This window comes from Siphateles boraxobius, unplaced genomic scaffold (genome assembly GCF_051911475.1).
Source record: "Siphateles boraxobius isolate OS27281-9 unplaced genomic scaffold, OSU_SipBor_1 5, whole genome shotgun sequence".
In the NCBI taxonomy this organism is placed as follows: Eukaryota; Metazoa; Chordata; class Actinopteri; order Cypriniformes; family Leuciscidae; genus Siphateles; species Siphateles boraxobius.
The window spans coordinates 34,684,728-34,706,711 of record NW_027509141.1 but is presented as its reverse complement, the minus strand read 5'-3'; the positions used below and the strand labels follow the sequence as shown (position 1 = coordinate 34,706,711).

The 21,984-nt window shown below is 36.3% G+C and overlaps 2 protein-coding genes, 1 long non-coding RNA gene and 2 pseudogenes across 5 annotated transcripts; 3 read left to right on the top strand and 2 right to left on the bottom strand.

Annotated features, from left to right (window-relative positions):
• The first annotated feature begins 905 nt into the window (after window positions 1–905).
• Window positions 906–2,030, top strand: LOC143712145 (uncharacterized). The gene is made up of 3 exons (XR_013195013.1): window positions 906–1,122; window positions 1,230–1,264; window positions 1,364–2,030. It is a non-coding gene; the product is annotated as an uncharacterized LOC143712145 (long non-coding RNA).
• Window positions 2,031–4,435: 2,405 nt separating this feature from the next.
• LOC143712144 (transcription factor HES-5-like) lies at window positions 4,436–5,349 on the bottom strand (annotated as a pseudogene). Its single transcript, XR_013195012.1, has 2 exons — window positions 5,138–5,349; window positions 4,436–5,024 (listed from the first exon to the last, which is right to left on the bottom strand). The product of XR_013195012.1 is annotated as a transcription factor HES-5-like (transcript).
• Window positions 5,350–7,793: 2,444 nt separating this feature from the next.
• Window positions 7,794–8,594, top strand: LOC143712143 (uncharacterized). 2 transcript variants are annotated; one of them, XM_077204346.1, is made up of 3 exons: window positions 7,794–7,932; window positions 8,025–8,122; window positions 8,222–8,594. In XM_077204346.1, exons 2-3 carry the CDS (start codon window positions 8,058–8,060, stop codon window positions 8,460–8,462), a joined length of 306 nt encoding a protein of 101 aa, XP_077060461.1. In that variant the 5' UTR covers window positions 7,794–7,932; window positions 8,025–8,057; the 3' UTR covers window positions 8,463–8,594. The 2 variants fall into 2 exon arrangements, with proteins under 2 accessions (XP_077060461.1, XP_077060460.1); XM_077204345.1 differs by having other exon boundaries at window positions 7,794–8,122.
• Window positions 8,595–14,526: 5,932 nt separating this feature from the next.
• Window positions 14,527–15,129, top strand: LOC143712070 (transcription factor HES-5-like; annotated as a pseudogene).
• A 3,940-nt stretch (window positions 15,130–19,069) lies between these two features.
• On the bottom strand, window positions 19,070–20,193 carry LOC143712141 (uncharacterized). The gene is made up of 2 exons (XM_077204344.1): window positions 20,104–20,193; window positions 19,070–19,990 (listed from the first exon to the last, which is right to left on the bottom strand). The coding sequence occupies exon 2, from the start codon at window positions 19,954–19,956 to the stop codon at window positions 19,639–19,641; it is 318 nt and encodes a 105-aa protein (XP_077060459.1). The 5' UTR covers window positions 19,957–19,990; window positions 20,104–20,193; the 3' UTR covers window positions 19,070–19,638.
• Window positions 20,194–21,984: the final 1,791 nt, after the last annotated feature.

Genomic DNA, 21,984 nt, shown 5'->3' with positions numbered 1-21,984 from the left:
CCATTTATAAACTTTATAATAGCTAGACTGCTGTAAGAAAAAAAACAATAAATGATCAAATAAAAATATATAATAAAATTAATATAAATCCTTCAAAATTTGAAAAATGTAACTTGTATAAATTAAATTGACCCGGGTTAAAAATGTTGATAAAGTTAAAAACATTTTATTTGCACAGAAGTGATTTTGAAGTGAACGTGAGCGAAGTGGGAAACGCTTGTAGATCAAAACCACTTAGAGTTTAAATCCCTGGGGTTTTATTAGTATTTGTCCGTCTCATTATCATGTGAATAGACACACTTCTATTGTTGTGTTTGTGTCTCAGTGTGAGAAACTCTGGAGAACAGAGTCACAGTTCTAGTGTAAATAAAGAATGTGCAACTTTTATGCATTAGTGCAGAGCCCCTTAAGTGATATGGTGATGGAAAAATAATCTATATCTATATTATCAATCCTTCCTCCAAAAAGGAAGGATTTTTGGTCTTACCCTGATATGTTTAGCCTATTATAAGTGTTTATATTTTTGTCATCAGCATCCTAAACCCAAACACAACTTAATATTTGACACAAGGGAGTCGACACACTTATGGATATTTACACACATGCACAAGCTTTATTCTGCAGTTTCACATGGGAATAGACTCCACAAGTGTTCGTTTAGCACTGAAAAGATCAAAAAATCATCTGTATCAATTTTGAACTCTCTTGTATTTTCAAATCCAGTGTTAATGATGCCCTATAGAAATTAAGTCTAAACCTTAAATAAAATTGTAGTTTAACTTTTTTCCTTTGCATTTTGAAATTCTATAATATACACTTACAGACAATAACGCTTAAACCTGTGCTGAAATGTATAATTCTTTGCATTTTTTAAAAATTGTTTTAAAACAGATTTTCAGAGCATATTGACTGTGTCCTCTGCATTATTTAAAAGCTACAACTGCAGAACTCTTGAGTTGAACATCTTGTGGGAACCTGAAATGTCCTGCATCCCCACATTCATAAAGCTGAATATAAGTGACCTTACTGGCAGATGGCAGTGTGGAGAACATCCCACCGATTCACTCATCAACAGTATTGTTCACAATTCTGAGGCTTCTGATTGGCTGAGAGGAGTGAGGTGTGAGTATAAATGCCAGATCATGAGACAATATTTCATATTGAAGACACTTCAGTCCAAACTGAGCTTGAAATTCAAAATGGCGACTTATATGGACGTGTCTTTCCAGAGCAGCTTCAAGACTCAACATGTGCAACACGCAAGGTGAGAACTTCAGAAACTCATGGATGCATAAAGCATTATATTCTAAGTTTTAATCTTTTAAATGCACATGAACTAAAGTGATTGTGTTGTTGTTTTCAGATGCGTTCTTACATGTTTGGAAAGAAAGTGTGGGAACAGTTTGGAGAAGCTGAAATCTGCTCTTGGAGAGTATCTTCAGAACGGCATCCACACCTCAGATCTTCTGGAGAGGGCCGTGTCTTTCATCACCCTCAAACGAGTTTTACTTTCCCATGACGGCTACTCCAAATATTCCCGTGACATCCTGCGTCTTTTCCCGGATCACTCAGAGGATGTAGCGGCGTTGTGCTCGGAAGAATGAACATCACCTGAAAAACTCTTCACACAAACCACTCTTTGAAGAAAGACTGAACATCAAGAAGATTTTCAAAAATCTCACTATAATGCCTATAACTTTGTAAATATAACTTTATGTCTTAATGATTTTTACATTTGGATTTATATTTCTTGCTCAAAAGAATATTTTTAAATTTTTGTTTTTACAAATGATCAGCTTTATGCATTATATGCATTATTTCTGGCAGTTACACTGCAATATAACTTAATCTTTGTGTTTGTAAATGAATGCTGTTTTCGTTTAAACTGCACAGAGTTTTTAACCCAAAGCTCCTTTAATGGAGCAAATGTTGTTTTATATAAGTATTGTGATTCAACAATGATCTCAAGCCTTACAAATGGACAACTGCGTCCAAAAAATAGAAAATAAAATAAGTTATCTTTTTCACAATTCACATTTCTTATTTCATGTGTATTATGAAGATTTCCTGCTCCATAACAGGTCAGACTCTTACATATAAAATCTGCCACATGTTTATACTCTCAGTTAGAACAGAGAAATGCATTTGATCATTTTTCTCATGCATTAAAAGCATTGAATATCCGTAATGCATTTTAAGTCATGGGATTCCTCGATCTGGAGTTCATGTATCCCAGGATTACTCAAATCAGTTCCAAAAGGTACTTGGATTTTTTTTATATTATAAAACTGAAATTAAGGCATAAATATTAGGGCTGCCAATAGATTCAAGTGCCCATAAACTACATGATTAATGTCCAGATTTTTTCAATTATTTTTTATGAAAAGAAAAATAAATAATGTGCAACTTTTATGCATTAGTACTTAAGTGACATGGTGATGGGAAAATAGGCTATAGGCTATTTTAATGCTTTTTCATTCTCCAAGAAACTTTCATTCCCCAAAAAACCTTTGCGTTCCCCTGAGAAAGTTTGTGTTCCCTTGCCAAACTTTTGTGTTATTTGCCAGAGAATGCAATATTTCTCAGTGGGAGCCAACATATTTGCGAGTAATATAAAAGCACTGACATATTTTTTTCATTCCATCTCATATTTTTACTTGACTATGTCCCTTTAGGCTCTCCGTACATTTGTGTGAATGGCATGTCAACTACAGAGCCCCTAAATTATATTCCATAATTAATGAGTCAATATAATCAGTCCTTCATCCAAAATGTGTTTTTGTCTTACCCTGATTCACCATGGTTAGCCTATTATAAGTGTTTATATTTTAGACATGTCGGGATGGTTGTAGCGATAAATTGCGTACATATGTCACTCGCCCGTGCTTGTCTCTAGGAATCACTTAAAATCCAATTAGGATAGTTAATGCATTTAATGCATGAGTAGGCCTAAAATCATCAAATGCATTTCTCTGTTTTAACTGGGAACGGAAACTTGTAGGTCTAGCATATTTTATGTAGGAGTCTGACCTGTTAGGGAACAGGAACTCTTCACAAATGTTCTGGTTGCTTTGCCGCGTGTCTGGTGTGAGAGGTAGTGGTTAGTTGTCAAAACGAGCGAGAACAACACCTGGACATTGAGCCGATAAATCTCCAACCTCTGGAGAATCACCCGTTTTAAACAAACGCCGAACAGAGGAAAGTGCTGGCTTGGCAACTCAGAGATGGAGAACTGAGGGATTTGAAAAGTTGTAAAAGCGACGCGGACATGATGGTGTTTTCATTACTCAACTGGTGAGTAAGTGTTTTATTGAACAGATAAATTGAGTAATAATAAACTGAGTTTGCAGAGTTTTCGTGATAGACAAATTGAGTCTGAGAATGAAATGCTTGTGTGTGTGTGTGTGTGTGTGTGTGATCGTTGAAGAGTTACTGTGACTGTTGAATGAGTTTGTCTATTGAGAGAGTATTTTATGATGGGATTTTGTGGTTTAAACTATTTGTGAGGCAGACGTTTGTCATTTTTGGCATATTTTCGTTCAAGACAAAGATGGAGAAGAAGAGTCCTCATTTTAACATAGGCTACAATTACATTAATAATCACAGAAGATGTCAGGTGTTCAATGGATTGTTTTATTTCGCAGCAGAAATACATTCACTGAACTGCTTTAGTGTTTAAACTCTTCAGTTGCCTTCATAGAAAGACAAATGATCATGTGATCAATTAACATGACAAATGCCAATATGACAAAGTTTGCTATAAACCTTCACTGAAGGAACAGTGACCGCTGTATATAGTACAGGAGAAGATTTAGAGAACGTTGAAAACCAAAAAAATGCTTACAAACTCTTAAAACAGGATGAATTTGAATATGATCTATAGACCAAAGAGGAAAAAGATCAAATATGTATCATAAAGTTTCTGTAAAATGGTAATCTCAGAAGAAGACATATGAGCCCAATTTGAGCCAAATATATAAACAGCACAGAATTTATAAGACATCACATTAATATCAAGATAATATGATATTTCATATATAATTTTCTGTGTAAATTGATCAGCTTTTAGGACAAAGTTTGATTAAACACACTCAAGTTGAAACCGTCTTTACAATAATAAAGAAATGGGTTTCTTCACATCTCTTGAACATGTATGTAATGTAAGTCAATGTTGTCTAATATAGACGTCAGTATTCTCATCAGAAAAAGAGATCAAATATAAATCCTAAAGCTTCTCTATGAATATCATAAGAGGAAATCAAATATAACCCCAATTTGAGCCACAAACAGCACATAATTAATAATGATGCAAGATTCTTGTCATCACAATTTCGAGAAATTAAATGTAAATCGACTCTTCATCAGCTTGTAGAACAAAGCTTGAGTATGCTGTCAGATTATGAGCGGCCTTTAAAATAATAAAGGAAGTGTTTCCTTCACATCTTATCAAGATGCATTTAATGTAAAAGTCAGTGTTGTCTAATATAGACGTCAGTATATGTTCCCATCAGGAACTCTTGAGTCTTCATAGAAGATCGAATCATCAGAGCACTTTGCAGGACAAATATCTCTTCCAAACTGGAACAGTTTTTCTCCAGAAGAGAAGCTGAAACGACGCAGTCCACTGAGTCTAGTGTAGATGTTCAGTATGAGCTGCTGGTCGCTGTAAGATCTAGCAAGGCCTCCAGGTGGCGCTCTTGTTGAGCTTCATCTCTTTGCTGAAGGTGTTCTGGTCTGAGCGGCTCAGCCGAGGCACGACACTTTCCCTCCTGTTCTGATCACATGATGTCTGCAGCTTCTGGAAGAGCTTCAGTCTTCTCTGGCTCTGTGTCTTCATCTCTTCTCTGGATCTCACGGACACACCTGGAGAAGCCTTGATTGACAGCATGTGAACTGGAATGGTGAGCGGCATCTCCAGGATTTCTGCTTTCTCCAGCTGGGAATCAGGAACTCTGGAGCCAGAAGACACTTGAGCTGCTGATGAGACCATCTCTGCGCATCTTCTCCACTATCGGCTTTCTCAGCTGCAGATCAAGACAGAAAAGCATCAGGAAAGTGTCTTGGAACAAGCAGTGATGGAGAAGAGTCGTGAAAGCTGCTGATGTAATGTTGCTGTAAGGAGGATCATGTGATGTACCTTGTTGTTGAGAGGGAGATGCTCCTTTGAGATGATTGTAGGTGTCATGTCTGGATCTCTGAGCTGTAGATCTCTGTGCAGAGCGAGTCTGATTCACACCGGCTGCAGATCCTCTATTTATACTCACAAATCTCCATATGAATGTGTGAGGCTTGAGCTTGTTGGAGTTTCTCACAGTTCGGAGCCAATGGAAGAGCTCGAACAGACAATGAGGGATGTGTGCCGCCACATGCTCAATGATCCTCTATCTCTGTGTCTCAGGGGAGAATCTGGGAAAGTGTTGACCTGTAGATCTGATCTTCACAACACTGTCACTGAAGCACCACACGCTCATCATTAGAAACACGTGGCGTCAGTGACTCCGGCATCGTCTCGTTCCACATCACATCATTCCTGCACATGCCATCTGAATTACTGTGTACTTATAAAAAAGCTGTGTTTTAATTTGCATTCCTTAGTTTAATATCAAAATAGAATATAAAAAAAGAATTCTGTATATAAAACTGTATAACCAATTAGATAAATTAAAATCATACTTTATTTATGGAGTGCATTTTACAACAACAGAAGATTAACCAAATAACTGTACAATTTAAGAATAAAGTTTAAACTTGAGAAAAACAGAAAGAGAGGAACAATAATTTATACATTAATAAGAAAAATACTGAATAATGAAATACAATATTTTGTCAATACAAACTAAACTGTCAAATGCTTTCTAGTTTTAAATTGTTGAAGCTTTGTTAGACGCGTATGGATTTATGTGCATAAAGTTAAAAAAAAATCAAGTCTTTCCAGAGGAGTAAGTGCAGATATTTGTCCTAATTTATGATCTTTAACATTATGACTGCTGCAGTGACGCCACAGCCTGATGATGAAACGTGTGTGTGTGTGTGTGTGTGTGTGTGTGCTGGTCAGTGTGAGTAGATCTCATATGAGGTTCCCACACTGACTCTCTGTCTTCACATCAATGGAGCACAAAAGCATCCAGAGTCCTGAATGAAGCATTAGTGCCGCTGAAGACTCTGTTCTTCCTGACGTCACCAACCATCTGGAGGGAAACGAGTCCGGGAGTTATCACACACTTTCTGATCACAATTATTCTCTTGCAAACATGCAATTTTTCTTATATAAATTTAGAATGGAATATGCAAAAAAATACTTTTTTAATGCTTTTTTTTTAATCAAATAAGATTTTAGTTGCGTTTGCATTTAGATGTCAAAAGTTTCTTAAGTACCTGATGCAAAAGCTTAGTGAATGTAAAAGTTCATGATGCATAACGGAAAATAAATAGTGATAGTGCTGGATTCTGGTCACACTGCTGATGACATCATGAATGACATCATGTAAATGCATCATGCATGTGTGTAAATATCCATAAGTGTGTCAACTCCCTTGTGTGTGTGTGTATTATTGAGGTTGTGTTTGGGTTTAGGATGCTGATGACACTAGAACTGTGACTCTGTTCTCCAGAGTTTCTCACACTGAGACACAAACACAACAATAGAAGTGTGTCTGTTCACATGATAATGAGTCTTAATGCAGGACAGATTCCCTACAAGCTTTCTCACGCCTCTGCTGCGTGTTATAATAATAAGCATACTTATTATATAAATCTGAAGACTAATTTCTTAAAATAAAGCCATTCATTCATTTTATTTAGAAACTTATATTCTCAGTATATAAATTTGAAGTTATAGTCCAATCTATTCATGTTGACCTCTGACCCCTGGTCTCTTACTTGAGGTCTATTGTCTTTAGGGGCTTTCAGTGAGTTCTCTCTCTCACGCTCTCTTCATTCACTCTATTTAATCTCAGAATATTAATTTTGCAAGGTTTTCTCAAAGTTATGACGAATGTTCTAGTAACGTTTTGTTCAAAGTTCTCTGGTCTTTAAGAATGTTCTCAAAACATTAGCACAAAAGCATTATTTATACACTGCATATACAACTGTTTTTCTGTTATTTGTTTCAGAATGTTCAGCGAACATTCACAAGTAACGTTCCCATAATGTTTGCAAAATGATAAAATGGAACGTTCCTTTGACGTTTGCATAATCAAGAAAAAAACGTTTTTTAAACATAAAAAAAAATCTGGATGCTTTTAACGTTCAAAGAACATTAAAGAAATAATGTTTTTATAACTCTGAGAATGTTAGCAAAGTGTTAGAACATGTTTGTTAGCTGGGCAGGTATACAGTACTGTACAATTTGTCTCCAGTAAAAACTGTAACATCAGTGCTAAACAACGCAATGAGGGATGTGGGCCGCCACATGCTCAAAGCTCATTAAACACGCAGCTGCTTTCTAACAGATCTTTATTCTGGCTTCTGTCACTGCTGGAGTCTCAGAGACACACAGATTCACACACTTCTCTATTCATCACATTAAATCACTCGCACAATAGAAGTGTGTCTGTTCTCACAGGAGAAACTGGACTTGACAGGTTTCATGAGTTCAGAAACCATCAGAATGTAATACTGTGATTGTGTCAGGTTTATATTTTAGACAACCTATTCAATGGCAACCACAATTATTTATAACAGTATATATAATTAGTGTTATGGTTGCCATAGAATAGGGTGTGTGTGTGCGTGCATTTATTTCCAATCGTTGGAATTGAAGAACTCTTGTGATTCTATAATCATACAGTTGTCTCTGACTTTCATATTTTGAGTTGAACATCTTGTGGGAACCTGAAATGTCCTGCATCCCCACATTCATAAAGCTGAATATAAGTGACCTTACTGGCAGATGGCAGTGTGGAGAACATCCCACCGATTCACTCATCAACAGTATTGTTCACAATTCTGAGGCTTCTGATTGGCTGAGAGGAGTGAGATGTGAGTATAAATGCCAGATCATGAGACGATATTTCATATTGAAGACACTTCAGTCCAAACTGAGCTTGAACTTCAACATGGCGACTTACATGGACGTGTCTTTCCAGAGCAGCTTCAAGACTCAACATGTGCAACACGCAAGGTGAGAACTTCAGAAACTCATGGATGCATAAAGCATTATATTCTAAGTTTTAATCTTTTAAATGCACATGAACTAAAGTGATTGTGTTGTTGTTTTCAGATGCGTTCTTACATGTTTGGAAAGAAAGTGTGGGAACAGTTTGGAGAAGCTGAAATCTGCTCTTGGAGAGTATCTTCAGAACGGCATCCACACCTCAGATCTTCTGGAGAGGGCCGTGTCTTTCATCACCCTCAAACGAGTTTTACTTTCCCATGACGGCTACTCCAAATATTCCCGTGACATCCTGCGTCTTTTCCCGGATCACTCAGAGGATGTAGCGGCGTTGTGCTCGGAAGAATGAACATCACCTGAAAAACTCTTCACACAAACCACTCTTAGTAGAAAGACTGAACATAAAACCTAAAAAATCTTAGTTTAAGATATCTGAAAATCTCAAACTATAATGCCTTAATGCAACTTTTATATCTTTTATTTTTTTATATTTCTTGCTCCAAAATAATATTTTTATATTTTTGCTTTTGCAAATGTTTATTTTATGCATTATATGCATTATTATTGGCAGTTACACTGCCATTTATTTTAATCTTTATCTTTGTAAATTAATGTACTTATTCATTTGTTTATCAACTTATTTGATTTTAAACCAAAACTCCTTTAACTGGAGGAAATGTTAAAAGTACTGTGATGCAAAAATGATCTGATTATTCTGATAACGCAGTAAAATGATGATGATGATATCAAGCCATAAAAATGGACAATTCTGTCCAAAATAAAGTGAGAGATTTACTACACTTTACTTTTCAGTCTCTTATTTGATTTAATCATTCTCTTTTTTTGTATTAAGAGTTTCCTGCTACATCAAGTATCAGATTCCTACGAAACAAAATCAAAATAGGCCTCCGCTTACATGTTTATTTTGCTTGACATCGTTCCAAAAACTGGACAAATGTAATATCCTGAATCATGATCAATTGTAGTTTGAAACTGAAAAAGCAGAATACATGCATAACAGAACAGAATTGTTAGTCGCAAAAGTATTGGGAAAAAAATTACATAGCCTAGGCCTATATAGAATTACACACAGACTTGCAAGTAGCTAACTTAGTTCTGTTACTTAAAATAAAAATTACCTGAAATTAAATAAAATAGAAAAACCCCAAACTTATTTTATTTCATCTAGCTGCCCAAGGACATATTGGCCAATTACACACTTTAACACACTTGCGGTCACTTACTTACATGACGCATTTCCTGTATTTGGCCCAAGTGTTCAAGAAGTCATGAAGACTACAAGTGTGTGTAGAACTTTTGATTACCTGATGGGACATAGGCTACTTATGTTGCAAAAATGCAAGTGTTTACAGAGCTTTATTTTGATTTTCAATACGTTGCATTTTAAAAATAAACTTCTAAATGTCTGGTCAGTTGTCCATATGTAACAGAAGACACAATTTAAAATTGTGGTACTTCTAATTATGTGATATAAAGCAGTTGCAAATGTTGTACAAGATACGCATAGCCTACGCATCTTTGCACCAATAAAAAGACAGTTAAACAATTTCTTTTAGTACCAAATTACATGTAATACCTAATTAATTTAACAGTGGAATGTTTTCCTCGCTATATCTTGCAATTTCGGGGCATGTGGTTTCCCGAACCTAATGCATGATGATGGGATATTCTAATCTTGGCCTCGAATACCGCTCTGATGTTCAAGATATAGTGTCAATTAGTGTGTGTTCAAGGCACTGCGCTTTGTCATTTTTTAGACATGGGACAGTCTTGCGCACGCACTTTCTGTCGTGTGTATGCGCTCTCAAGTGGCCAAGACCGTTTTTGAAACATAAATAATTTATAGCTGTCAATAGATTAAATGTGTTTTTCCTCTCTCTCACTCTCTGTCTCCCTCTTATGGTGTTGTTGGGAATGATCAATACTAACTGGTTGATTGATGATGGTTGGGCGTGAGGACAGCTGACACTGAGAGCCTTTAGTGCTGAAGGAGTGACAGGCTAAGTCTGAAATCGCATACTCTCTTGAGTATGTACTTATTTTGAATAAGTAATTACTTCTCGACCGATAAAAAAGTATGTTCTATAGGCCTATAGTATAAATATATAATCTGGACATATTACATTCGCCATGTTTCCCTTATCATGTGACCTACCAGCATCTAGTGTGACCACCATCAAACAAACCAAATGTGGGACGATTATAAGTATGTGTGGGGCAATGTGGGACATGTTACCAACACTAAAACATAACCTGAAACTGTTATATAATATCTATCTAACTTAATAAAAACATTTGTGTTCTGCCTTTCAGCTGATAAATGTTTTTTGTTCTTTAGTCCCTTCCAGAAAACACCATTACAACACAATGTAACATAACATGTCATTATTTGACATGTTATTTAAATTCAACATCTCTGAGCCCAAAGACAGCGGACATCATGCAGAGACTATTTCTGAAACAGTACTGACCAAGTCCAACTAAAATCCAACAAAATAGGCTAAATAATAAACTAAATATAAACCAACATGAATTTGGATCATTGACAGTCTTATATATTAAGAATATATTCAACCAAAAACATTCATTTTTTTTTTTTTTTAGAAAGGATGTGTATTAAAACATCCACAGCAGGAATCAAGCTGATGAATTCTCTTAAATTAAAAATTTAATTTCCCGAATTATCCATTTGTTTTCTGACAGAAACACATGAACGAATCGCCGCTCCACATTTTGATTGACAGCTGTCACAGCCCACTAGTGACGTGTTTACTCCTGTGCTTACAACCATTGATAGGATTTTAAAAACGGCTGTTGCATTTTGTACTTCTGACGAAGCGCTGTTAAATTAAGTGAAAACTACTCCGCAAAAAGAATAAAAAAAATGTTTTCTTAAAAAGGCAAAAGAACGCATGCACGTTTTCTTAATATGATCATTAAAAACCATGGACATTTTCTCAATAAGCGACGTGCGGGACAAGGGGTGAAAATGCTGTGCGGTTCAACGCAAAGCGGAACGGGTGCTCACCCTACCAGCTTCACTGCCATTAATAAATCCTCTCCCGTGGCCTCATGGGATAGTAGTGTCAATCATATGCACACTTCAGAATCTCACTGGGAGAAGTAGATCATCCGGGCACTTTTTACCTGCTCATTTGAGTACTGTTCAGTACTCGGACATACTGATTTAGTCACATAGGCTACTTTTTTTCACCTAGGCCTATATATATAGTAGGGAAGTATGTGATTTTGAATGCAGCCATTGTGATTATTGAATGAGAGTGTTTATCGAGAGAGTGTATGAGTTGTTGTTTAAGAAAAACTTGGAAAACAAAGAATGGAAAATGGTAAAGGTATTTAAGCAATAGCTGAGATCTTGATTCGAGATTGAACTTATGAACACATTAAATCTGTTTTCCTCTTTTGCTCTGATTGAACTCATGAAATGTCTCAGAAGATGTCAAATGTCCACTTGATGTTTTGATTTAGATGTTGACACATTTGACAGGTGAATCATGCAAATAAAGATAGATAGATTTATTAAGATTTACAGTGGTTATTCTAATGTCTTTGCAATTCAAGTTTTGGTGTTTGATTATAGATTTAAGAATCAGTAACATTAAATCGTTTTTGCATGTTTTGTGAGTATATTATGATTTCGAAACCGATTGTTCTGCCAAATTATTTATTTTTTTGAAAAGCTTGAAACACGACTCCTACAGTGTAAATGCAATGAATATCAATGCAAACATGCATGCATTAAAAACTCCTTTTACAAACCAAATGCAAATGTTTTCTTGAAACTACAAATCATCAAATACCATTAAACATGACTTTTCTCTATAATATGTGTTCTTTTATTAATTTGTAGGGCTTGTTTTGTGTTATGGATGGCTTAGTTGATCAGGCCAATAACTAGGCCTAATTCTTGTCATTTCATATTATTCAAAATGTCTTTATTATAAAACAGATTGGAGGACAGGTACCATAAAGAAATACACACCGGTTCATGGATTCTATGAGATCGGCCTTTAGTGAACAATTGAAATATCTAAATGTTTCAAAATCGTTTTTGTTTACGGAAATGACGTGGGCAGTTTGATACGTTCTTCGAACCGAATTTACAATTCATAAAGTCTTCGAAGTCACAATTTTTTTATATAAAATTGTGTTTCGTGTGTGTAGATGAATGCATTTGTATCTAAAGCTTTAGAGTTGTGCAGTGGAATTCAGACGTCATTGTCTCCATTGTCTCGGACTCCAGGCCTCCAGATGTGTGTGTGTGTGTGCTGGTCAGTGTGAGTAGATCTCATATGAGGTTCCCACACTGACTCTCTGTCTTCACATCAATGGAGCACAAAAGCATCCAGAGTCCTGAATGAAGCATTAGTGCCGCTGAAGACTCTGTTCTTCCTGACGTCACCAACCATCTGGAGGGAAACGATTCCGGGAGTTATCACACACTTTCTGATCACAATTATTCTCTTGCAAACATGCAATTTTTCTGCATATTAAATTTAGAATGGAATATGCAAAAAATAACTTTTTATTTGCTTTTTTTTAGCATCAATCAAGAATTTGGTTGCATCTGTGAGAGAGGTTTGCATTTAGATGACAAAAGTTTCTTAAGTACCTGATGCAAAAGCTTAGTGAATGTAAAAGTTCATGATGCATAACGGAAAATAAATAGAGATAGTGCTGGATTCTGGTCACACTGCTGATGACATCATGAATGACATCATGTAAATGCATCATGCATGTGTGTAAATATCCATAAGTGTGTCAACTCCCTTGTGTGTGTGTATTATTGAGGTTGTGTTTGGGTTTAGGATGCTGATGACACTAGGGGCCCTATTTTAACGATCTGAAACGCAAGTGTCAAAGCGCAAAGCGCAAGTAACTTTGTGTGCGGATCCCGGCGCTGTTGCTATTTTCCCGGCGGGATAAATACCTCTTGCGCCTGGCGCAAATCTAAAAGGGGTTGGTCTGAAGTAGCTTCATTATTCATAGGTGTGGTTTGGGCGTAACGGGAAACAAACCAATAAGAACTTTATATCACATTCCCTTTAAGAGCATGATGAACGAGGTGCGCTTGTTCCATGGCGCAATACTATTATGACGGCGCATTTACCAGGCGCGCTTCAGAATCGGTTCACAGACGAGGAGATCGATGTTCTCGTCAGGGCCGTAAAAGAAAGAGATGTGGCATTGGGGATGGGACAAACCCACCCAAATTAGCTTCGGTTAAACATGCTTTTAATAATTTGGGTAAATGTGTAAGCTTTATGCCTATTTTCCCCATCGTCATGGACACAACAATGATTTCCCTCGTGTTTTAATATTTTTCCTTATAATAATGTATCATTTGCAAAAAGTTAAATGCATTTGTGTAGATGAGAGAATCATCTACAGTGTATGCGCGTTGTTCACACTCTGTTTTATGGCCAAGCATGCGCGCTTAAAATAGCATCTGAATGTACTCGCAACGCGCCACTGACTTTAGACTAGTTTTTTTCTGGTCAGTGGCGCAATTGTTTTATAGAACAGCAAAATAGCATGAGGGAAAGTTTGCGCCGGAACACGCCTCCTCTTTGCGCTGAACCGCCCCGGGGAGCTCAAGTGTATTTCTTAGTTAACCGACGTGTGTCTGTGGAGGGAAAAGTCCGCTTTGCGCGGGTGTAAAATAGGAATGATACATGCGTCAGTGTACAAAGTCATTTGCGCCGGGTGCAAGATAGCGCCCTAGAACTGTGACTCTGTTCTCCAGAGTTTCTCACACTGAGACACAAACACAACAATAGAAGTGTGTCTATTCACATGATAATGAGACGGACAAATACTAATAAAACCCCAGGGATTTAAACTCTAAGTGGTTTTGATCTACAAGCGTTTCCCACGTCGTTCACGTTCACTGTGCAAACGTTTTTGTTAAAATGTTTATCAACATTTTTAATCCGGGTCAATTTAAAAGAAAAACATACTTATATTTAAGTTACATTTTTCACATTTTAAAGGATTTATTTTTTATTATTTTATTACATATTTTAATTTATTTTTTTAACACAACTGTATAGCTATTATAAAGTTTATTAATGGTCCAGTGCGACACACGGCACAGATGATTCAGTGTTTGGGAACCAAGTTTCTCCTGTGAGAACAGACACACTTCTATTGTGCGAGTGATTTAATGTGATGAATAGAGAAGTGTGTGAATCTGTGTGTCTCTGAGACTCCAGCAGTGACAGAAGCCAGAATAAAGATCTGTTAGAAAGCAGCTGCGCGTTCAATGAGCTTTGAGCATGTGGCGGCCCACATCCCTCATTGTCTGTTCGAGCTCTTCCATTGGCTCCGAACTGTGAGAAACTCCAACAAGCTCAAGCCTCACACATTCATATGGAGATTTGTGAGTATAAATAGAGGATCTGCAGCCGGTGTGAATCAGACTCGCTCTGCACAGAGATCTACAGCTCAGAGATCCAGACATGACACCTACAATCATCTCAAAGGAGCATCTCCCTCTCAACAACAAGGTACATCACATGATCCTCCTTACAGCAACATTACATCAGCAGCTTTCACGACTCTTCTCCATCACTGCTTATTCCAAGACACTTTCCTGATGCTTTTCTGTCTTGATCTGCAGCTGAGAAAGCCGATAGTGGAGAAGATGCGCAGAGATGGTCTCATCAGCAGCTCAAGTGTCTTCTGGCTCCAGAGTTCCTGATTCCCAGCTGGAGAAAGCAGAAATCCTGGAGATGCCGCTCACCATTCCAGTTCACATGCTGTCAATCAAGGCTTCTCCAGGTGTGTCCGTGAGATCCAGAGAAGAGATGAAGACACAGAGCCAGAGAAGACTGAAGCTCTTCCAGAAGCTGCAGACATCATGTGATCAGAACAGGAGGGAAAGTGTCGTGCCTCGGCTGAGCCGCTCAGACCAGAACACCTTCAGCAAAGAGATGAAGCTCAACAAGAGCGCCACCTGGAGGCCTTGCTAGATCTTACAGGGACCAGCAGCTCATACTGAACATCTACACTAGACTCAGTGGACTGCGTCGTTTCAGCTTCTCTTCTGGAGAAAAACTGTTCCAGTTTGGAAGAGATATTTGTCCTGCAAAGTGCTCTGATGATTCTATCTTCTATGAAGACTCAAGAGTTCCTGATGGGAACATATACTGACGTCTATATTAGACAACACTGACTTTTACATTAAATGCATCTTGATAAGATGTGAAGGAAACACTTCCTTTATTATTTTAAAGGCCGCTCATAATCTGACAGCATACTCAAGCTTTGTTCTACAAGCTGATGAAGAGTCGATTTACATTTAATTTCTCGAAATTGTGATGACAAGAATCTTGCATCATTATTAATTATGTGCTGTTTGTGGCTCAAATTGGGGTTATATTTGATTTCCTCTTATGATATTCATAGAGAAACTTTAGGATTTATATTTTATCTCTTTCTCTGATGAGAATATATACTGACGTCTATATTAGACAACATTGACTTTTACATTAATGATGATTAGATCTTCTATAAAGACTTCTCCTTTCTCTTTTTGAGAAAATGTCCTTTAACTATTTTTTCGTTTGAAAGATAACCTAAATACCATGATGCCACTATAATAATTAGTAAACAAAGTGCATTAAACTGCATTTTTCATAATTTTCACCTTTGAGGTGATGCATTACGCGACTATAAAGTCAAATCAGCTTTATTTAGGTTTCATGTTGAAACGGTATTCATTTTTGCAAATGGCAAAAAGCATTTCCTGATCATTTTTGATCATACTTGTTGTTTTGAAAAATTATACCTGTATCAGTATGTTGCTGTCCTCTATGAGGAGTTTTAATAAATGAAATTTCATTTTTGTAGTTCTGAAAAGAATGTGCAATCCTCTATGAGAGTTAATGAATATTGTTTATATAGATCTTCATCTATACATGCACACTCTATATACTGCTGTATATGTTAACTGTATTTACGTTATTGTAAATCTGCTGATATAATGTGTTATGTTCACATTATTACGGACATTTGTGTTGTTCTCCAGAGAGCATCTCTCTGCCCAGAGCTTCAGTTTAATGAAGACGCTTGTATTGAAATAAATGCTTTCAACAGTGAAAGTCCTGTGTTTGAGAAATATTTCCATATACGTAAAGAAAAATAAACAGGGCTCAACTCAAATGTGGTTTCACTGATTTTCTAAGATGTAAGGGTTTCAACACTGAAGTCATACTAAATGTCTGAATGACATTGCATTATATGGCAAAATATCAAAGGAAGTGTGTGTTTCTAACACTTATTAATACTTTTAGGGGCTACTAACGCTTGATAAACACTGAAACAAGCAGCCCTTATTTAAAAACTTTACTTAAAGTGCATATGAATGTCATGTCCAGTAGACAAACATCTATAGTTGTTTAATTCAATTGAGAGAATGAACAGGCTGTTGAAAACAAACCCTCAGAGAGACAATAGATCTCAACTAAGAGACCAGGGGTCAGAGGTCAAGGGAGTGACCTCATATGAAACTTTTATCATGCCATCATGCTGCTCTGTTCCTCCAACTTTTACCCACATGCACAGAGTACTGACATTTTAGCATTATTAAAAAGAAAGGGAAAAGGGCTTTGTTATCTAACAAAAAAAAAAAAAAAATACGGATCAAAATGTAATAGAAACATATATGAGCATTTAGGAAAGATGTACATAGTTTGTTTGGAGTATTCTTTACTAATTTATTATTTGATTTTGTAAAATCAAAGAAAAACATTCATATGTATTGGTGCCATTTGTGCCCAAGAATGTAAAGCCCCCCCCCCCCCCCAAAAAAAAGGTTTAATTCAAATATATATATAATATATTTTAGTCAATAAATATATATTTTTTTCAAAAATGTTTTAGATTGACGCTCGTCTACCATTTTTCAATGTTACTACTTGTTTCAGAATGTTCAGAGTAAATTCAAAAATCCCAGATTGTTTGCAAAATATAATGTTCCCTGAACGTTCACATAACTAAAAACTGGATCTTTGAACACTCAGAGAACATTCAGGAATAACGTTTTTACCTTGTTCAGAATGTGAGTAAAACGTTCTTAGAACGTATATTTGTTAGATGGGATTTTGTTAATTATATCAGTGGTAAATCCTGTAAACACAGCATTTAACTTCCCTTTAAGTGTTTAAGTTGCATTAATGTCACCTGAAGATCCACAACAGGGATTCAGTGCACATATATACGTCACATACGTACGTCAACCTGTAGTCAATGGGGGTTTATCTTGTCATTAGATGACAAGCGTTCAACAGTCTCCCGAGGGAATTTTTATTATAGGATCAAGCGGTCATTAGCATCTGAATAGGCACATGTCTATTGTTCAGTGTGGGAAAGCTCGGGTACCCAGAATCACAGCTCAGTGTCATTAGCATCCCAAAACCCTCAATAAATCTCAATATTTTGGGACTCTGAAAGGAGAACAAACAGACTTGTTTTCGACCATATCAAATGTTTAAAAACCCAGAATAGTCATGAAAACTTAAGTTTAAAAATCATTTAATTTTCTGTGACAGCAAGTCATCTTTTTGTCCATGTCAAGATAGAAAAATAAACAAATATAAAATATATATATATATATATACACTGCCGTTCAAAAGTTTGGGGTCGGTAAGATTTTCAATGTTTTTAAAAGAAGTCTCTTCTGCTCACAAAGGCTGCATTTATTTTATTAAAAATACAAAACAAACCCAGTAATATTGTGAAATATTATTCCAATGTAAAACAGCTGTTTTCTATGTATGTCTATGTCTTTTCTATGAAAGCTTTATTTTCAGCATCATTACTCTAGTCTTCAGTGCATGATCCTTCAGAAATCATTATAATATGATGATTTGATGCTCAAGAAACATTTTTCATTATTATCAATGTTTGAAAACAGTTATTTCAATTTTTTATTTCAGGATTCTTTGATGAATAGAACGTTCAAAAGAACAGCATTTATCTGAAATAGAATCTTTTGTAACATTAAACAAAGTTTGGGGTCAGAAAGAATTTTAATTAATTTTTTGGGGGAAATAAATAAAATAAATCAATACTTGCATTCATCAAGGAGGAATTACATTGATCAAAAGTGACAGTAAAGACATTTCTAATGTTACAAAGGATTCAATTTCAAATAAATGCTGTTGTTTTTAACTTTCTGTTCATCAAAGAATCCTAAAAATGTTACACAACTGTTTTCAACATTGATAATAATCATAAATGTTTCTAGAGCACCAAATCATCATATTATACTGATTTCTGAAGGATCATGTGACACTGAAGACTGGAGTAATGATGCTGAAAATTCAGCTTTGATCACAGGAATAAATTACATTTTAATATATTAAAATCGAAAACAGTTATTTTAAATTGTAATAATATTTCACAATATTACTGTTTTTTGTTGTATTTTTAATTAAATAAATACAGCATTGGTGAGCTTAAGTGACTTCTTTTAAAAACATAAAATATCGTACCGACCCCAAACTTTTGAACGGCAGTGTATATAAACATAAAACTTTTACACATCAGAATCAAATCACTCAATGCCATTTATGTCACATTCCCTCCCAAACCTGAACATCTAAAGGGCTTTTAAAACATTCCTGCGGATTTCAGTGTAATAATAATTGCAAAGGCATTTTCATGATGCTGAGTGTCCTCTATATGACCCACAGCTCATCACTTTCCAACATGTCAACAGGCAAACAAAAACTGCACTGAAAGCATGTTTTTAACTCTTCATCTCATTAAAAACAACTCATTAATGCCATCATGAGCAGCCAGCCTGAGAAATAAACCCACGCAAGAATAATAATGAGTGTGATCACTGATTCATTCATATATTGTGAAAATAGTTGGATAGTCTAAATGAATATAGACAAAAGCAGATTTTTTTTTTGATTGTTTTATTTCGCCACAGACTGATTGAAATACATTCAATGGCCTTTTCATAGTTCATAATTCCTTCACAGAAGAAAACTTGATTTCACCTACATAGTGAAAAGGCTTTCACATTTACTTAAAAGAAAGTAAATACCCTTATAAAAGGCAGTTATAAATGCACAGTACATGGTACAGAGAGAAAGATGAAGTATAACCTCTTGAGTCACAATCTTTATGATCTCTATAATATCAGATCTGATACAATCTGCATATTATTTCCTTAGAAACACAAATACAAGCCCAGTTGGGTTTCAAATAAATATCAATAGGATTGAAAACAATCATTAATATTACGTCCAAATATTGGACGCTGCATGGCCAAATCTTGGGCACACTTAGAAAAACAAAACTTGTTCAGATTAGAGAAGAATCTTTCACATTTGAAAGAAATTAAAAAACGTGAAGCCTAAATAAAATTACATACAATATGTTGTAAGAAAAATTAAAAACAAGCACGAGAGCTTTACAGGTATATGCATATTTATGACCAATGTGGTCCGAGTCAAGCTCAAGATCTAGCAAGGCCTCCAGGTGGCGCTCTTGTTGAGCTTCATCTCTTTGCTGAAGGTGTTCTGGTCTGAGCGGCTCAGCCGAGGCACGACACTTTCCCTCCTGTTCTGATCACATGATGTCTGCAGCTTCTGGAAGAGCTTCAGTCTTCTCTGGCTCTGTGTCTTCATCTCTTCTCTGGATCTCACGGACACACCTGGAGAAGCCTTGATTGACAGCATGTGAACTGGAATGGTGAGCGGCATCTCCAGGATTTCTGCTTTCTCCAGCTGGGAATCAGGAACTCTGGAGCCAGAAGACACTTGAGCTGCTGATGAGACCATCTCTGCGCATCTTCTCCACTATCGGCTTTCTCAGCTGCAGATCAAGACAGAAAAGCATCAGGAAAGTGTCTTGGAATAAGCAGTGATGGAGAAGAGTCGTGAAAGCTGCTGATGTAATGTTGCTGTAAGGAGGATCATGTGATGTACCTTGTTGTTGAGAGGGAGATGCTCCTTTGAGATGATTGTAAGTGTCATGTCTGGATCTCTGAGCTGTAGATCTCTGTGCAGAGCGAGTCTGATTCACACCGGCTGCAGATCCTCTATTTATACTCACAAATCTCCATATGAATGTGTGAGGCTTGAGCTTGTTGGAGTTTCTCACAGTTCGGAGCCAATGGAAGAGCTCGAACAGACAATGAGGGATGTGGGCCGCCACATGCTCAATAATCCTCTATCTCTGTGTCTCAGGGGAGAATCTGGGAAAGTTTTGACCTGTAGATCTGATCTTCACATCACTGTCACTGAAGCACCACACGCTCATTAACACTCTACACATGTGTGGAGGAGCTGTATATATATATATACACATATAAAATGTGTTTATTTAGTTATTTATTTTAGTTAGTTTTGGTTGGCCATATGTGTGTTGCACTTACACGGACAATAAACAGTGCTCTAAATATTTATATACAAACTGCAGTTTAAAGAAATGAGTTTTTAGTATAGATAAAGCTTTAGTATTTCTAAAGCTTTAGAGTTGTGTTGTGGAATTCAGACGTCATTGTCTCTATTGTCTCGGACTCCAGGCCTCCAGATGTGTGTGTGTGTGTGTGTGTGTGCTGGTCAGTGTGAGTAGATCTCATATGAGGTTCCCACACTGACTCTCTGTCTTCACATCAATGGAGCACAAAAGCATCCAGAGTCCTGAATGAAGCATTAGTGCCGCTGAAGACTCTGTTCTTCCTGACGTCACCAACCATCTGGAGGGAAACGAGTCCGGGAGTTATCACACACTTTCTGATCACAATTATTCTCTTGCAAACATGCAATTTTCCTTATATAAATTTAGAATGGAATATGCAAAAAAAAACTTTTTTAATGCTTTTTTTTTAAAATCAAATAAGATTTTAGTTGCGTTTGCATTTAGATGTCAAAAGTTTCTTAAGTACCTGATGCAAAAGCTTAGTGAATGTAAAAGTTCATGATGCATAACGGAAAATAAATCGTGATAGTGCTGGATTCTGGTCACACTGCTGATGACATCATGAATGACATCATGTAAATGCATCATGCATGTGTGTAAATATCCATAAGTGTGTCGACTCCCTTGTGTGTGTGTGTGTATTATTGAGGTTGTGTTTGGGTTTAGGATGCTGATGACACTAGAACTGTGACTCTGTTCTCCAGAGTTTTTCACACTGAGACACAAACACAACAATAGAAGTGTGTCTATTCACATGATAATGAGTCTTAATGCAGGACAGATTCCCTACAAGCTTTCTCACGCCTCTGCTGCTCAAAACTTGTTACAATAAGCATACATTTTTTCATGAATCTGACGACTAATTTCTTAAAATAAAGTATTTGATTTGATCCTTTTCATTTTAAAATGTATAATATTTGTATATATAGAGAGAGATTATATAGTGTAAAGTTATAGTCCATTCATGTTGACCTCTGACCCCTGGTCTCTTACTTGAGGTCTATTGTCTCTGATGGTCTTTGAGTGAGTTCTCTCTCTCACGCTCTCTTCATTCACTCAATTCAATTACACAACAATAGACGTGTGTCCTTCTGAAACCCACAGACACACGTCTCCAAATGTCTTAACCTGATCAAACTGGCCGTTAGTTTGTTCCCTAATGCAGGAAATATGAATCAATCTAATACCTGTGCAACATGACTCAAATAGCCAGTTGTTATACCTTTCTGTCCTTTTATATTTTGAAGATAAAATAATATATATTTACCAGGAATAAATATGTGAAATTAAAACATCAGTTTGTTTACAGTTTCCTTTCACAAAATGATTTATTATTATTCAAATTTGAGCAATGAGCAAAATATATCTGTCACTTTAAGTAGTTT

Excerpts from the sequence above, each read along its gene's own strand:
- LOC143712143 (XM_077204345.1), top strand. The coding sequence starts at position 7,839 with ATGTCCTGCATCCCCACATTCATAAAGCTGAATATAAGTGACCTTACT. Across the intron at positions 8,123-8,221 it reads CAACATGTGCAACACGCAAG|ATGCGTTCTTACATGTTTGG; the intron begins GTGAGAACTTCA and ends TGTTGTTTTCAG.
- LOC143712141 (XM_077204344.1), bottom strand. The coding sequence starts at position 19,956 with ATGGTCTCATCAGCAGCTCAAGTGTCTTCTGGCTCCAGAGTTCCTGAT.